This window comes from Ammospiza caudacuta, chromosome 5, assembly GCF_027887145.1.
Source record: "Ammospiza caudacuta isolate bAmmCau1 chromosome 5, bAmmCau1.pri, whole genome shotgun sequence".
Classification (NCBI taxonomy): Eukaryota; Metazoa; Chordata; class Aves; order Passeriformes; family Passerellidae; genus Ammospiza; species Ammospiza caudacuta.
The window spans coordinates 388,563-404,495 of NC_080597.1; the positions used below are offsets into that span (position 1 = coordinate 388,563).

The 15,933-nt window shown below is 46.7% G+C and overlaps 1 protein-coding gene across 1 annotated transcript in view; it reads right to left on the reverse strand.

Moving 5' to 3' along the window:
* Positions 1–382: 382 nt before the first annotated feature.
* Positions 383–15,933, reverse strand: part of PRR5 (proline rich 5) — a 31,504-nt gene continuing 15,953 nt past the window's right edge. Inside the window, exons 7-8 of the mRNA XM_058805633.1 lie at positions 4,299–4,437; positions 383–1,588 (exon numbers count right to left, since the gene is read on the reverse strand). Of these exons, the coding sequence (XP_058661616.1) occupies positions 1,047–1,588; positions 4,299–4,437 (681 nt within the window). The 3' untranslated portion in view covers positions 383–1,046. The remainder of the gene's footprint in view (positions 1,589–4,298; positions 4,438–15,933) is intronic.

Sequence of the window (15,933 nt, forward strand, 5' to 3'; positions counted from 1 at the left end):
TCTTACCCACTGTGTTACTGCAAGAGAGAATCCAAGGGCTGGGTGTGCTCAGGATAAGGAGAGCTGCAAGGTTCGCACTTCCCAAAACCGTCACTGACAGCAGATGCATTATGGCATTTCCGTAAGAATATAAATATATACTGAGGATTTTCCTGAGAGGCCAGATTTTCACTTATTTAGGAAACAAGGAAGTTGAAACATGGTGGAATCTCTCCACACAACAGATGCTTCAGGAGCTGACAGTACAGATTTCTCCAAGTGCCACATTCAGAGCAAATGAATTTTGGTCTTGGAAGCCAATTTTGAGACAATCCTCCCAGACAGAAGGTACTGGCTGAGGACACAGTGAAACAGAAAAGGAGACACTGGGCATTGTGTGACATCAGGAAGCAAATTTCTGTTTATTTACCTTTCTTCAAGAACTCCAAGTCACCATTAGGCAAAGGAGTACATACAAGGATGTATAAGAAAAAGATTAAAAGAGACTTCTTCATTATTGTATTCTGTGGCATGAAAGCCAAAAGCCTTTTGTATTTGTTTGTTTGTTTTTAAAGGAGCTGTTTCTCCTCTGGCTGAGGTGTTTCACTTCAGAGAACAACCTACCATCTGCAGGAAACCTCTTTAGAAAATCAGAAGTGAGCACAACTATTGCTGAGCTGTTTTCCTAAACAATCACTGCCAGCTGCACTAACAGCACTTTACCAGACACTTGTGAGTTTGTGATCCCCTAGGTTTACAAAGGAACAGGAAATCCATCTGCAGGGTGCCACGCGTGGGGAAAAGCAGTTGGAGTTGCTTCCCCCTCAGCAGATTCCCACCTGCTATAACCAAACTGTGTGTGTTCAGTACAGCCATGGTGCCCTGGCCAATCTGCCTGAAATCTGCCCAGGCACAGACAGCTTGCCCACAGTCCAACACACTGTCTCAGTAACTGTCATATATCATTAAACCCCACAGTTTGTGGGGCTGTATTGACCACAGTCCAACACACTGTCTTGGTAACTGTCATATATCATTGAACTCCAGAGTCTGTCTCCTAACATCCTTCACACAATGCTCTGCCTGTTCACATCCACACTGTATGCCGATGAACTGGAACAGCCTCGGCCAAAATCAATGAAGATGCCTTCAGAGTCAGAGTCGATGGACTCCAAGATCTGATCCACCATGTTCTCAGGGCTGGAGGAGGGAGCTGGCAGTAAGGCAGTGTCTGTGTCCAGCTCCAAGGAGCTGTGTGGGTCGCCAGTGGAGCGGAAGAGCCCCTTCTGGGGCTCGGCCGTGCCCAGTTTGCTGGAGCACTGCCCCGGCGCGGCGCCGGGCCTCTCCTGCTCTCCGGGCAGCGAGCCTTTCATGGAGCCCCTGGAGCCGCTGTCCGTGATGGGGGTGAGGCCGGGGTAGCCCTGGAGCTGCAGGCAGGAGGTCATTTCCGACACCGAGTGCCTGCGGATGCCCGCCCCGTTGGCAGCCGCGCTCTCGCTGTCGTACTCGGCCACGGGCGTCAGCAGTGGGTTGTTGTAGCTCTTGGAGCGCACCACGGGGTTCTTGGCCAGGATCTCCCCCGACCTGGAGCGCCTGAAGAACCGCTTCTCTGTGAACAGAGAACCACAGTCACACCTGCACAGCCTCCTGGGATGGTACTCCTCACTATCAGTGTTCAAAGGAAATGCAAAGTCCTGATTATTCATAAGCTTTTCTGCAATGAAACTTCTCTAGAAGAAGTTGCTGATTTTGGAGATTCAGATTGCCTAGATTTCTTTAGCACACTGTAGACCTCAAATCTATCTTTACAAATGATAACCGAGATTCCCTTATATTCACATACCTTCAGTGGCTGAACTAAAACAGTAAATACAGTGGGAGGTGATAGTTGTAAGTACCTCCTTTAGACAGGAACAGAAAGTGAAATTCTGTTCTTTTTCGGGTTATAAACATTTTTAGTCACTGAAATTTAACTTTTCCATTCATCCTGGGAAAATAAAGTCTCTTCAAATTTGGAGCATGACGATTAAGACAGGCAGTTTTTCTACTGATTCTGGAAAACCCTTCAAAGTTCAGAGACCACATGGGGGAGACCACCAAGAGTGACTGAGAATGTTAACTAGAGGGCAGTGCCCACAGAAACCTCTCTTTTGGGGGCGCAAATCTGCCTTCAATCCAGCAGCGATTGCTTGAATGCTGTTAACCAAGAGGGAGTTTCAAAAAAATAGGCAGCAGATGGCAGCAAGTAAGCACTGAGCTCCCTCTCTGGCAGTAGTTTAGTGCTGGAACGTCCTGGCAGTGTGAATGAAACGAGCATCATGAGCAAAACAACCACCACTCTAACTCTGAGCAGTCTCAGTGCTCAGATTCACTCCTGCTATCAGAAGAAAAGGTGGTGTGAATAACAGGTACTGGAATTAGGTCTCACTTTTGGAGCTTTCTTCCTGCTGCTCTCACTTTGCCATCCCATGAAGGAGGCACAACTGGAGCAGGGGATCAAATTACCCTCTGGAAGTCACACAGCTACTGCAAATAACCTGTCTGCTTTAAATCAGGATGCTGGTACATGCTCCCTCAAACATATTCCAATCCCTTCAAATCATGCTATTGTGCAGTTATGTGCTCACCTAGACACAAATTCCAATCACATGCTGTACTACTAAAAAAGCCAGTATTTAAGACTGCATTTTGCAGCCGTGTCTGCCTCAGCAGTGAAATCATCTGATCCAAGTTCCTTTCTGGACTTTTTCATTGTTAGGAGTTTGAGCTGGTAATGAGAAAAGGTTCCTAGGGCTATGAACTCTGCTAACAACATGCAACATGCTACCAAAATAGTTGAAGAGAATTAGTTCAAAAGCAGCAGCCACTTGCACACTAAGCTCCCTTGGATCCGGTTCAGTGACTGCAGTCAGACCCACTTCACGAGTATACAGGAAATTTCAGGAGTATACAGGCTCAGTGATTACAGTGAGCCCCATTTCAGGAGTATTGCTACATCTACAACCCAGACCACAGCAAGAGGAAGTGCCCAGCCCACCAAAACCTCCCTATCTTATGCAGTCATGTACTCAGACATTTATTTGCTAACAATTCCTTTCACTGATGCTTTGTTCTCTTTGGGTGCATTTTTTCTATCCCGACATACAAAAGCCTGTATTTAGAAAATGTCAGTTTGAGGCTCCATTTAAATGCTTGTGGTCTTTTAATGGCAAGCAATGAACACAAAGCAGTAATCCTGAACCATTTTCAGGACATAACCAGCCTCTATTTAGTCACTTAAAACTCATTTGTGTCTTGAACACCTGCTGCAACACAACCATTTTGCCATCCAGCTCCAAGAGAAAATCAACTGCTTTACTGACCATTTCTGACAGGCAAACAGGATGAATTGACTGCAGAGAGAACATGCAATTGAACTGATCTTCCCTTCTGTCTGCTCTATTTAATCAGACCATGCCAGTATTTACAATAGAATACTCAGGTACTACCCCATTTCCTCTGTCATTTACACTGGTAGTATCTCCCTTGTATTTTGACCAAATTGCATTGGTATGTAGGATATTGCACCTTCATCCTGGCTAAATGTTGCCATCACAGAAGTCACCAAAGGCTCCAGAGCTCCAAGAATCTGAAATTAAGCTGGAGGGAACTCAACCAGGCCAGCCCATGTTTCCCCCTTACTCCTTATGGATGCTGATGTTTCTGACAGGTAAAAAGCTTCTCAGCAGGGAAGAGTCAATAATCTCCAGGAGCAATGCATGGGAAATAAAGAGATTTTTCCTTCCATGTAATAGGAATTCTCACTGCTGTGTAAGACCCACTCTGTATTGCTCACGTCCACTGGGATGGAGAACAGCTTATAACCTTCTACTCTGCAGAAAGCTTTTACATGCTTGAAGGCTTACATGTTGGTCTTTTCTAAGACAAATTCCGGCTCTCTTCCCTAATTTTAACAGTCTTCTACAATCTTTGTGTACTCATGAACACTCATGAAAATGAACTACTGAGTACTTTAAAAGTGGCCTCTTGCTTCTTCCTCTCACTGTCCATAAAGCATCCTGTGTTGAAGCCCTCTTGTTAAAAGGTAGAGTGGAAATGCTAAACACTCTTGAATAATTTTACTGAATGTTTCCATCTTTTGCCACTGCAAGTTTCACTGTGACTCTGCACCTAGAATGGTGTTAAAACAGAAGGCTGATGTACTCATGTGAGTACTGGCAGCACTTCTGGTGCAGGCCCTGGCCCTACACGGAGCAAGGTTCTGGGAAGGTTTTGGGAAGCTCTGTGTGCTGTGCCAAGTGAGTGTGCGCTGTCCTTACCCAGGATACAGGCAGAGTGCGTGAAGGGTCCCTCGCTGGAGTACAGCCCGTACGTGCCCAGGTAAGGAGAAACAACCTTCTGGAGCAGGGATTCCAGCTTCAAATAATCTTCAGACACACCTTTGGACTCATGGACCCCCTGAAAAAGAGTGAACACCCAGCATGAGCACTGCCTCTTCAATCACGAGCTCTCCTGGCTCACCAGGGCAGGCAGAGCAGAACGAGCATTTTCACTGATGAAAGCAAAGGTGCCCTGCAATGTGAGCCTGGTGTGCTGCTACAGCTGATTCCTCCTCTGTAAAACCAAGAGATGTGGATCAGACCAGAGCTACCTCCAGGACATGTAAATCCAGCAAAGTACATCCTACCTAGTGCACAGCACTCAGGGAAGGACAGAGCCATGACCTGTAAGGAGGAATTAAATCCCTGGACTTTTTGCTGTTGCAATCTTACAGTGACTTCCTGAATGACGGCATCTGGTACCACAGGGTGTCACTGCCATCTCAGCAACACCAACAGCATTAAGAGAAAGGTGAAACGGAAACCCTCAGAAATACTTCCAGGATATTTTCAACAACCAGTATTTACAGTAAAGAAGTTTGTTCTCTTTCCTCATCCATGCCCTGGCACCCATCATGTTCCAGGCAAAAGTCACATTGTAATCAGCATGGTAAGAATCATCCACAGCCAGAATGTTTAGCCTTTAGCTGTTAACTCTGCACTTCCACCCACAAGCACACTTGTTAGGCTGCAGAGGGGACAGAAAAACCTTGCAAAACTGTATTGTCCCTTCATCTCACAGCTGCAGAGTGTGTGCTCCATGTGCTCTGAGCAGAGCCAGAGAGGTGCAGAGATGACAGGAAAACTTTGCAGAATTGCATTCTCCCTTCATCTCACAGCTGCAGAGCGTGTGCTCCATGTGCTCTGAGCAGAGCCCCCTACACTCCTGAGTAGGACACCTCTTGCAATATGGAGCAAATTCACATTTCCCATGTGCTCAACACATCATGTCGCAGAATTAAGATCCTAAATGCCATACTCAGCGAGTACTCTGCCAGAATTTAGGAGATTTTATGATGTGTTCCTGAGCTACTGTACAAAGAAACCGATTGGGATGAAAGGCTCCGGAGAGCAATATAAAGAGCAGATGAGTAAAGGTGCAACACTTCCTTCAGCGTGTGAAAGGATCCTGACATTCAGGATGTGTTCACAGCTCAGTGTGATTCACCAGCCAGAGTCCAGAGTGACTCTCAGATGTGTTTCTGAATGGCTGACTCTACACCCTGCTCGCTGCCCTGCCTCATCACTTGATAAAGGTTTACGAATGAAAAATGAATAATGGCTAACAGACAATTCACATTTGGACAGAATTTCAATTCCAGTACAGCAGTTTTTAAATAACAAATAATGATCTTTGGTGATGTGCTATGTCCTGAAAAGCTTTGGGACAGCCACAAACACAAATGTGAAGAGAAAGACATATCCAGTGGATCCAAAAGCTTGCAAACATCAAAGGAACAGTAGAATGAGCCCACAGTTATTCCTCCAGGCAAAATTAACACTGGAATAATTCAGAAGACTTAATGAAGGTGCATGTATTATTTCCAAGTCATTCCTGGCTTATTGAGATCTGTTCAGGGTTTCTAAATCTGCTGGGATTTAGCCAAGCCCTCAGAAAGGCACCATGCCTGCTACCTTACCACATATTCACAAACCCATCATGGGCACATCAAGCAAAGGCCAGGGCTGGGGACATCCCGCAGCAGGCTCCCACACCAAATACCTCTGGAACTAAACATGACATATGAAGGGCAGAAGCCAGTGCTCATGCCAGGCTTTGCTGCAGAACTTTATTTACTTTTCTACCATTTTAGTATTTTTTGTACTTGTGAAAGACAAGTAGCTGAATATCAGCTGTGGGTAAAGAACCCCGCTGCATTGCACACTGCGAGGAGTTCTTTTAAAAATGGATGGTCTAGAACGAAATTAAGTGAACTGAGACAACCTTACACATGAGAAGTGCTCCTTGGTAACCAAAACCAGGAACAACAAAAGAAGCTGACCGACTAAAGAGGGCTAGAAAAGACAAAGAAAGAGGAAGGAAAATTGAAAAGTCTAGTGGGGAGAGACAGACCAAGAGGGAAAGCGGCATTAAGGCCAGCAGGACGAGGAGTGGCTGCGAGGTGCAGGCAGTGGGGTGTGAGCTGTGCCTGCCCCACAGGCACAGCCGGCCCCAGAGGCACTGCCGGCCCCACAGGCACAGCTGGCCCCACAGGCACTACCCCAGAGGCGCAGCGGGCCCCACAGGCACTGCCAGCCCCATGGGCACCGCCGGCCCCACGGGCACTGCCCCAGAGGCGCAGCGGGCCCCACAGGCACTGCCAGCCCGGGCCCCACAGGCACTGCCAGCCCCACGGGCACCGCCGGCCCCACGGGCACTGCCCCAGAGGCGCAGCGGGCCCCACAGGCACTGCCAGCCCCACGGGCACCGCCGGCCCCACGGGCACTGCCCCAGAGGCGCAGCGGGCCCCACAGGCACTGCCAGCCCCACGGGCAGTGTCCCACAGGCACGGCCGGCCCCACAGGCACAGCCCCACAGGCACTGCCGGCCCCACGGGCAGTGTCCCACAGGCACGGCCGGCCCCACAGGCACAGCCCCACAGGCACAGCCGGCCCCACGGGCAGTGTCCCACAGGCACGGCCGGCCCCACAGGCACAGCCCCACAGGCACTGCCGGCCCCACGGGCAGTGTCCCACAGGCACGGCCGGCCCCACAGGCTCTGCCGCCCCCACAGGCGCGGCCGGCCCCACGGGCACAGCCCCACAGGCAGTGTCCCACAGGCGCGGCCGGCCCTACAGGCTCTGCCCCACAGGCAGTGTCCCACAGGCACTGCCGGCCCCACAGGCTCTGTCTGCCCCACAGGCATGGCCGCCCCCAAGGGCACGGCCGCCCTCACGGGCGAGGCCCCACAGGCACGGGCGGTCCCACAGGCACGGGCGGTTCCACAGGCACGGGCGGTCCCACAGGCAGGGCTCCCCGGCCGCAGGCGGGATACTTTTAAAAACATATACTGAAAACTCATAAAATATGTGGTGTTCACTGGAGCCAGTGCTGATTCTGCACCGTGCCTTGGAACAAACATGCTCTGTTACCTGTGACATCCTTCCTGCAGTGACCATTGTTCACAGGTTTTCTGCAGGGGGCTGATGGAGCAACCCCTTAAAGTTTTTACTGGCTGTGGAGCTCCTGTCAGAGCAGGAGCAGTACCAGGGTGCAGATCCCATCCTGACCCATAAACCAGCAGTTTTCCTGCTTCCTTCTTGATGTGATTCTCATTGACAAGCATCCTCTAGGCCTTTGTCTTACCAAATACAAGCGCATCCCAAAGTGTAGCAAGGACAATTTCAGCCTTCCCAGTCTAAACTTTCCATATGATATAAAGACAATGTCGCTTATTTATGAATCAGCCCACGTGGCCTAGAGAAGTGTCTGCAGGCTCAGAGCAAGCTTTGGGAGCCTGCAAGAAGCTTGTTTTGATTTACATGCCAGGCCCAAGAGCGCATTTGAACTCCCCACCAGAGGTTTCTAACCCATCTCCTGTGCCACACGTGCAATGGCCTGTTTGTGTAACACCAAATTCAGTAGAAAAGCACTACTAGTAGAGGCTTAGGAATGGAGGCAAGTATAGCTATAAATGTTTCATATATCTGCATGTAAGGACAGATAAATGGATGGCTGAGTATGTACAGACATCTGTACACCCACCTACATCGGTCTCTATACAAAGTCCTTTTTAGACCCTTCCCCAAATTTCTAAGTGATTGGTGCTTATAAAGGCAAACAAAATTAGCCTTAGAGTTAAGTCAACTTGGATGGGTATTTGTGTCACAACTGTTTCTGAAAAAATGATGACAGGACTTAAAAGTCATAAAAAAAATAGTAATAATAATAATAATGAAAATGAAATATTGTGCTGTTATTTTAGCAGCTTATGCTTCTTCTTGTACTTACTGCTCAATGCCTTACTATCTCAGTATTTTGCTATGAAGCAATAAAGCCAAAGTCATAAGGCTGAATGCTTAGCTTACAAGAAGCTCTATCACAATTTGGAGAAAAAAATAAAACTTGAAGCATTACCAGTAAAACAGAAATTCTACCTGTATCTTTAGTGCAATATTTGCTCTGCAGACTGGCAAGAACTTACTTTAAAAGATAACTGTGGCCTTTCATAAACCTAGTCTCATTTTAGCAGAAGAGTTTTATGCTTCTCTATGACTGTGGGATGTATCTATTAAATTCCTTTCAAAGGCCTTGCCTGACCTATTTGTTTTGCAGTTGAGGGCCAAAATAGCTCAATATCAAATATCTGCAAGCACTTTAGTACTTTGGAAGAGTGGAAGTGCTGGATCACATCCTCATGCTGATCACACTGTTCCAAAACCCAACAAGGGTCACCTCAGTGTGCTTGCACTTGGAAAGAATCATAATGTAATATCATGACAAGAGTCTGTCCTGCTCTGAAGGCGTGGGGATCATGGGGATCGCAGTCCTGAATATGGAAGGCACCTATCAGGAACAGAGACAGGTATTACTGCATGAGATACAGTACCCAAATCCTAAACTTCATTAGCCTTAATTAAATGGTTTTGAAACCAAAGTTTTCCTGTAGTAGTTCAAATGCATTAAAAGGGGCCTATGCATGACTGGTTTTTATAAGTAAACATGCAAGCACTCCCAGAAGGGCCACATCCTTAAAGCCTACAGGTTATTTATATATTTACTTTATGACCACATTGTCCCATGTTTTTATATGTTGTAAACATGCAAGCACTCTAGAAGGGCCCCATCCCTAAAGCCTACAGTTATTTCTCTGTTTCCTTTATGAGGACACTGCCCCATCTGCTGGACCAGCCGCACGCACGGGGCCCACTGCAACGCTTGAGTGTGGCACTGGAATAAAACTCTTCTTGTATTTAGGAACAAAACCCTGTAAGTCACATCCACAACCATTCCAGCAAGCAGGGATGCACCCAACTGCCCAGGTTTCCATCTCTTAATTGTGTAAACTAACTACAAACTCCTCCTGAGCTTTTGAGGGCACAAGGGCTTCTTGTGAAAGCACAAAGGGAAGAATAAATGAGCAAACAGGAATGTTCAGAATAATAAAACTTGGGGGATTTGTACCTGAGCACATAAGGCCACAGCCTCCTTTTTCAGTATGTACAATCACAGAATCAGAGAATGGTTTGGGTTGGAAGGGATCTCAAAGCTTATCCCATTCCATGCCATCCCCTGCAGGGACACCTTCCACTGTCCCAGGCTGTTCCAAACCCCATCCAGCCTGGCCTTGGACAATTCCATGGGCGGGACAGCCACAGCTTCCCTGGGCAACCCGTGCTAAGGCCTCACCACTGCAACAGGGAAGAATTTCTTCTGGATATAGGATTTCTTTAAAAGTCCTAAAGCAGAGGTGACCTCAGGCAGGCATTTAAGGATGTAAAGGGTCCCTCTCAAAGATAACCTTAAAACATATTCAATGTTCATTACTTTAACCTTTTATATGCTGTTTTTAAATGTACATAAATTCTGACAAAAAAATACCCCTAAGCCCTTATTAATATTGTATGTAGGCACAGGCTACCTGACTTGTAAAGCTTCCAGAAACATAACCTATTTTGATAACAAGCCCCCATCATTGCTGAGCTCCTCTCTGCATTCGCCTTTACCAGAGGCTGCTTCAGTTCTGGCTCAACAGCTGCATACACACTGCCTCAGGTAACTCCTCACTCATCTGTACATGAATATCATCATCAACAACTACTGAACACCCAAACAGCTTTTAACTGACCAGCAGTAACTCAGGGTTTCGCTCAGTACTGATAAAAGGTCACAGGTTCTGTGTTTTCCAGTTCTGGTTATCAGTACCCACCACCTGTAGCACCTAGAAATAGCAGCATTGCCCAGCTGCTTTTCACATTCCTCTTTAGCACAGGCTATTAGCAGACCATTCACCTAATAAATTATACATTGGAAAGTATCTCTAGTGTCTAAAGGTACCCTAAAACTGGATGCAATGGAGGAGCCACTTCATGCCCACCTGAGGCTTGTGCATGTGCTGAATCAATGACTGGCCATTGATTAAAGGCTGGAGCACTCACCTGGAGCTTTAACACTTCAGTTGATCAGCATGTGTACATGAGTAATATTGCTGCAAAGGATTGTCTTCTGCTTCAACTGATAAACTGCTCCATAGCTTTTAAATGAAAAAAATGAAAAAGAATAAAATAAAACATAAATAAAATCTGTATTCCTCCAGACCCAGGGGAACAAACAAAGCAGACCTTGCGGACCCAAGCCCCAGGCCCTGCCAGTGAAAGACACAGCATGGCTTGGGGCTTGCTGCAACTTCTGAACTCGGTAAAGAAAAGAGGAAAAGGCAAACTTCTGGGTTATTTAACAAAGTAATTCAGCAATGATCGCTCTTGGTAACTTAATGGAACAGAGAGCAAAGTCCTCTGCCCACAGACAAGGAGTGACCGTGTATGGCTCAGCTCATGGCCAGATAAACAATCTGGATCTCAGTCTGCTGGAGCATCCTCCACATGGGGACATCAGGGGCACCCGTGATGGCTGCACTCACCCTTGTCTACCACAAAATGCTGGAACAGTCCTGACCTGGTGCTCTGTGAAAGCAAACACTGCCAGAGGCATTTACAGGCTCAGTTCTGAAAGCAGAGGTCTTGGCCTCATGCATTGCCCTGTCTAACCACACAGGCACACAGCCAAGAAATGTTACTATTCTCTGCTTTAAAGCAGCAGAGTCCTCAAAGCAAAGGAGAACTCAATATGACAGAAAGATACACACAGGCAATGGTGATAATCTGACACACACTGGATAACAATCACTGCCCAGACGCTCCCACAGAAAACTGAAATTAAAAGTCATAAGGCAGATGCAGAATACTATCTGTTGTGAAAACACAGGATTCATCCAACACTGGTGGTGGAGGCTTTTGGTGCACTGCAGCCTGCACACCCTGGTGAGCACACAGACAGCAAGATGTGCTGCTTGGCATGGCCAAAGAGAGAGCAGCAGCCTTGCATTTGGAATGAGGCATTTGGAAACCAGTGCCCTTACAGGAGTACCTGTTATCCCTCCTTCACTGCATCCCAGCCTTCTGGAACCTGAGTAACACTGACCAGCCCTGCCTCAGGGCAGGCAGGAAACCACCATGGGGACAAGCTGGAGACAAGTGGGTCACTCGTCCTGGCCACATGCAGCACAGCACATGCTCCCAGGTACACTGTGGGTCACATTCAGGATGCAGATCTGCAGCCCTCTATCTTCCTCAGAAGAGATGGATGCACAAACTTCACAGCCAATCACCCAATTTGCACCGATCTTCCAGACAGAATTACAGACTGCTCACAGCCAAACCTGTGGCAGCGAGTTACGTTATGGTTTACCTGGTTGAGGAGAGGCCTCAGGAGCTGCTGCCAGCTCTGCACAGCTTTAGTTTGCTCTAAGCACTGTTTGGTTGTCTGAACCCATCCAGCACATGCTCTGGACAGGATCACAGTGGTTCTTGGAGCAGCAGGTGTTGCCCAAGAGCTGAAGCCTTCCCCTAGCACAGAGGAGCTGCTGCTCTCACTGCAGCACACTGCATCGTCCTGGGAGTCTCCTGCTCACTGCCCTCCATCCCCAGTGGCCACGCACAGCACTCTGAGGAAAAGCTCAAACATCTCCCTCTTGTACCCACTGTAGGAACTCACAAGAAGGAGGACTCCTCTTGTACTGGGCTCTCTCCCCTCCAATGCCCAGGATGTCAGTCCTGCAGAGCAAACCCTGCAGTATTATACACATTTATACAGCAGTATTATACTGCATTAACTTTCTTCTATTCCTCCTGTAGACAACTCATGAATTACAGTGTTAAAGCATCCTGACTCAAAGGATTCTTGCGCTGTGGGAACACTTCCTGCTCAGAGTTTTTCAACACTTCAAATTTCTATGCTGTCTTTTATGCCAGATTTAGTCTACTAGCCCAAATGGGTCCACAAAAGAATCTGTACAGACGAATGCAATTAGTTAAAATCTTCTCCTTCTCTAACTCAACAAAGTCATAGGGTCTGCAACAACACGCTAATTCAAGGTAAGAATGATTTCACTGATTTCACTCTATTTTGGTAGGGATTAAGGATTTGCCCAGCAATGTACTTGTACTGGTTTTAACCAACTGGTTTCATCACTAGAGGCAAATTCCAGAAGACATTTATTTTAGTTTAACCAACTCTACCCAAAGATGCACCTTTGGTTAAGTAACCGGTATCCTTCGCAGAACTGATTCTTTACCTAATATGAGGTTCTCTTAAAATGCACCATGACTGTAATACCCAAAGGGAATCTGGACAATGCAAACTGCCTTCAAAAATAATTGTGTTTAATTGGTGCAGATAAAGTTATAGTTGTGTTCAATAAAACACCAAAAAACCCCCCATCCTTCTGCTAAAGATGAGGGACAAGATGCACATTTAAATTACTATGACATGGTGTGCATGAGACAGGTTCACATCTATCAAAGGAGAACTGTATCTTTTTATGTTGCTTCCCTGTTTTTCCACTGCCTAAGTTTACAAAACTGGCAACAACACATGGTGCTGGAAATATGCTGAGAGCTAGTTTTGGAGAGTACTGGATCTGAAAATAAAACCTCTTTTCAGGTGGCAATGGCCTTCCCCTGTCCTTAGTTACAAGGAGGGTGCACACGAGTGCATAACTATTTGGGTCTGTGGTGCAGAAGCACGGGCTATGTTGGAGTTACTCCTGAACAAACCCCAGCAGTCAGGAATGGTCAGGAGTGACCACCAGTGCCCCCAACCTCCCCTAGAGACACAGCAACATGAACAAACTCAAAATCAAATGTGACAAGTACTCCTCATCAGACGCTGTGCCATGTTACAAATCCCAGCAATACAAATTCACTCCACGATAACAAATTTGTGTCAATTTAACTGCTGCAAACTTCACTCGCTGATAGAGACAATAAACAAACTAGAAAAAGAGAGAATAATGCACAAAATTAAATGTACCTACAAAGTACTCTGCAGCGTGAATGGTGAGGGCCAGACTCTCAGTTCTGCACGTGTGAACACAATGCCACAGAGGGCTCTTCCCTTTGTGTCCTGGCTGCAAGATTTCTTACCTGACACCTCATGGGGATGATGCAAACAACACCAACAAACCACCCTTCCACCAGGAAGGAAGAAAACATCCCAATTTATGCACCACCCAGAAAAAGTACAGGTTTTTGATATGGTGATTTACATTTAAATAAGGTCTACAATACATTTATTTACTGATTGATGCGTTTTGTGTTTTTTAAACCAGGAACTCAGACAAATGTAAAGATAAATTAAAGCATGTGGAAACCTCACACCCACACCACTCTGTTCAACCTATGCTTCAGGTCTGAGAGACTTAGTAAGAAAACTTCCCAAAAGCACTTTCACCACCTGTGGAAACCTGTGGCCATAAAGAACTGACTACAACTGGCATCAGGGGGCTACAGCCCCTCCATAGCTGCAGCTTTCTGATAGCAAAGATTATTTTGTTTTTAACCACTGCGCTGTCCTTAGTGTCACATGTGGCTGCTGGGATGGAAGAACAGCACCCTCTGCATTTTACTCTCAGATCTGCAATGCACTTTTCCACTCCTTTAAAATGGAAGGAACTTTGCAGAAATAACAAAAAGGTCACTCTGGGCAGCTCATTTTGTCTTCCTCAACAGAGAGAGACAATGGGTAGGGAACTTCAAATGAGGCACAGAGAGACACAGAGGAAACCACAGGTTTCATTTTTTTCCTTCAGAGCCTGTATTTAGTGAGGACTCAGCCTCCAGCATGAGAGATAACTGTGTTATGTTTGTGAGGCCTCCTCCCTCAGCACAAGAGATATTGTGCAAATATGTCAGGTCACCCTAAGAGGTTCTGTGAATTCAAATAATCTGATGTTAACTGAAAGATGCAGGTGAACACTCTCTAATTCCTCTCTTTCGGCTTTCTCAGGCCTCAGGAGAGTTACCTGCAGATAAGATGTTCCAGTTTCAGCAGCCAGGGTAATCTTCGACAACATACTTTGGGAAGCAGGTTGGATAGTGGATAGTTTTGCTTTTTGGTTCAGAAAGTTCTTTTCTAAACTCTTCCGCCACTCACCCCTCCTCTCTCCAGTAGCCTCATTTAAAGCAGCCTGAGCTCCTGTGCATCATTCAGAGCTGAAAAGCAGGGTTAGTTCTTTTCCTTCCTTCATCCATGACTCTGCTCCTGAGCTCCCTGCAGCTCAAACAGGAGCATCCTGGAGGCACTGCAGCCTGTGCTGCCTGTGAGCAGCCACAGAGGATCAACATTGCAGTTTGTGCTCTGTAATTGAGGCAGGCTGTGCTGGCAGCTCACAGTGTGAGTGATACAAGCACTCTTCTTGCAAGCCCTGATGAAGCTACCCCTGACTGCCACAACACGAACGTTATTCCTCCCAGAGTTCTCTCTTTGCTGAAAGATTGCTGGTTTGTAATTACACCAGGTTACAGCCCTGGTGAGAAGGAGCTCTATTGAATTGCAGAACCCAAGTCTAATAATTAACCTGAGAACTGATCTCTGCTTCTTTAAGTGGAGCAGTTCCATTTCCTCTTTAAAAAATTTCTATTTCTGTCCCATAAGGAAAGTGTCTTCTCTGACAAAGTAACAGAGCTTTTCCCCTGCACCCTGAGAAGCCAAAACATAACACCAGATGCACCCTGCACTAATTCCAAAAGCTCTGCCCCTTTAATCCAGTCCAACAGAGTGGTGCACTCCAACCTCTGACATTACAGCTGCTGCCTTAAAGAACATGAGCTACTCCTTACCTACATCCCACAGCTGCACGGGGCTGTCCAGGACAGAAACAGGCAATCTCAGCACTAAGTTCAACACCTGCTCCAGATGCTATCACTGGCTGATCTCCTATCCATGGGAGTCTGCTCCAGTCACCAGGTTTCTTATGGCAGAGCTATTCACAGTGGTCACAAACCAGGATTAGGCAACATTCCCATCAGGACACCATGTCTCAGTCCAGGAAATCAAAGCCCACAAGACCACCATGTGCTCACTGGACAGCTGAATTGCTCTCTTCCAGCCGTATTAACAAATGGAGTTCGACTACTTTGAGAAAATTCCATGATGTCACTAATGTATAAAATTTGATTTTGTTTAACACGACATTTGAGTTCAGAAAAAAGTCTTTGCTCTGAATTCCAACTACTCACTAACACCACTAAGAATGTAAGTAGCTAATTCCCAGATTTTCTTCTGACCTTTTCCCACAATTCCCATTAGGTTTTAAACCACAAGATTAGCAGAGCTATTGCCAAGAAAAGACTTCCACCATCCCCACCATGGAACCATAGGCAAAGTATGCAGAAATAAACACCCAGGGGCAAATTCCCTCTCACTTGGTTATTGATTTCCATGAAGAGCTTTGCAACAAGAATGGATGCGACCCTTTGCCCTAAACTGGGCATCCACGGTGTCAACACTTGGGGTTGCTGAAGAAAGCAGATTTGCAAAGAAGAAATCAGGATGGAACTCAGCTGCCAGCCCAGC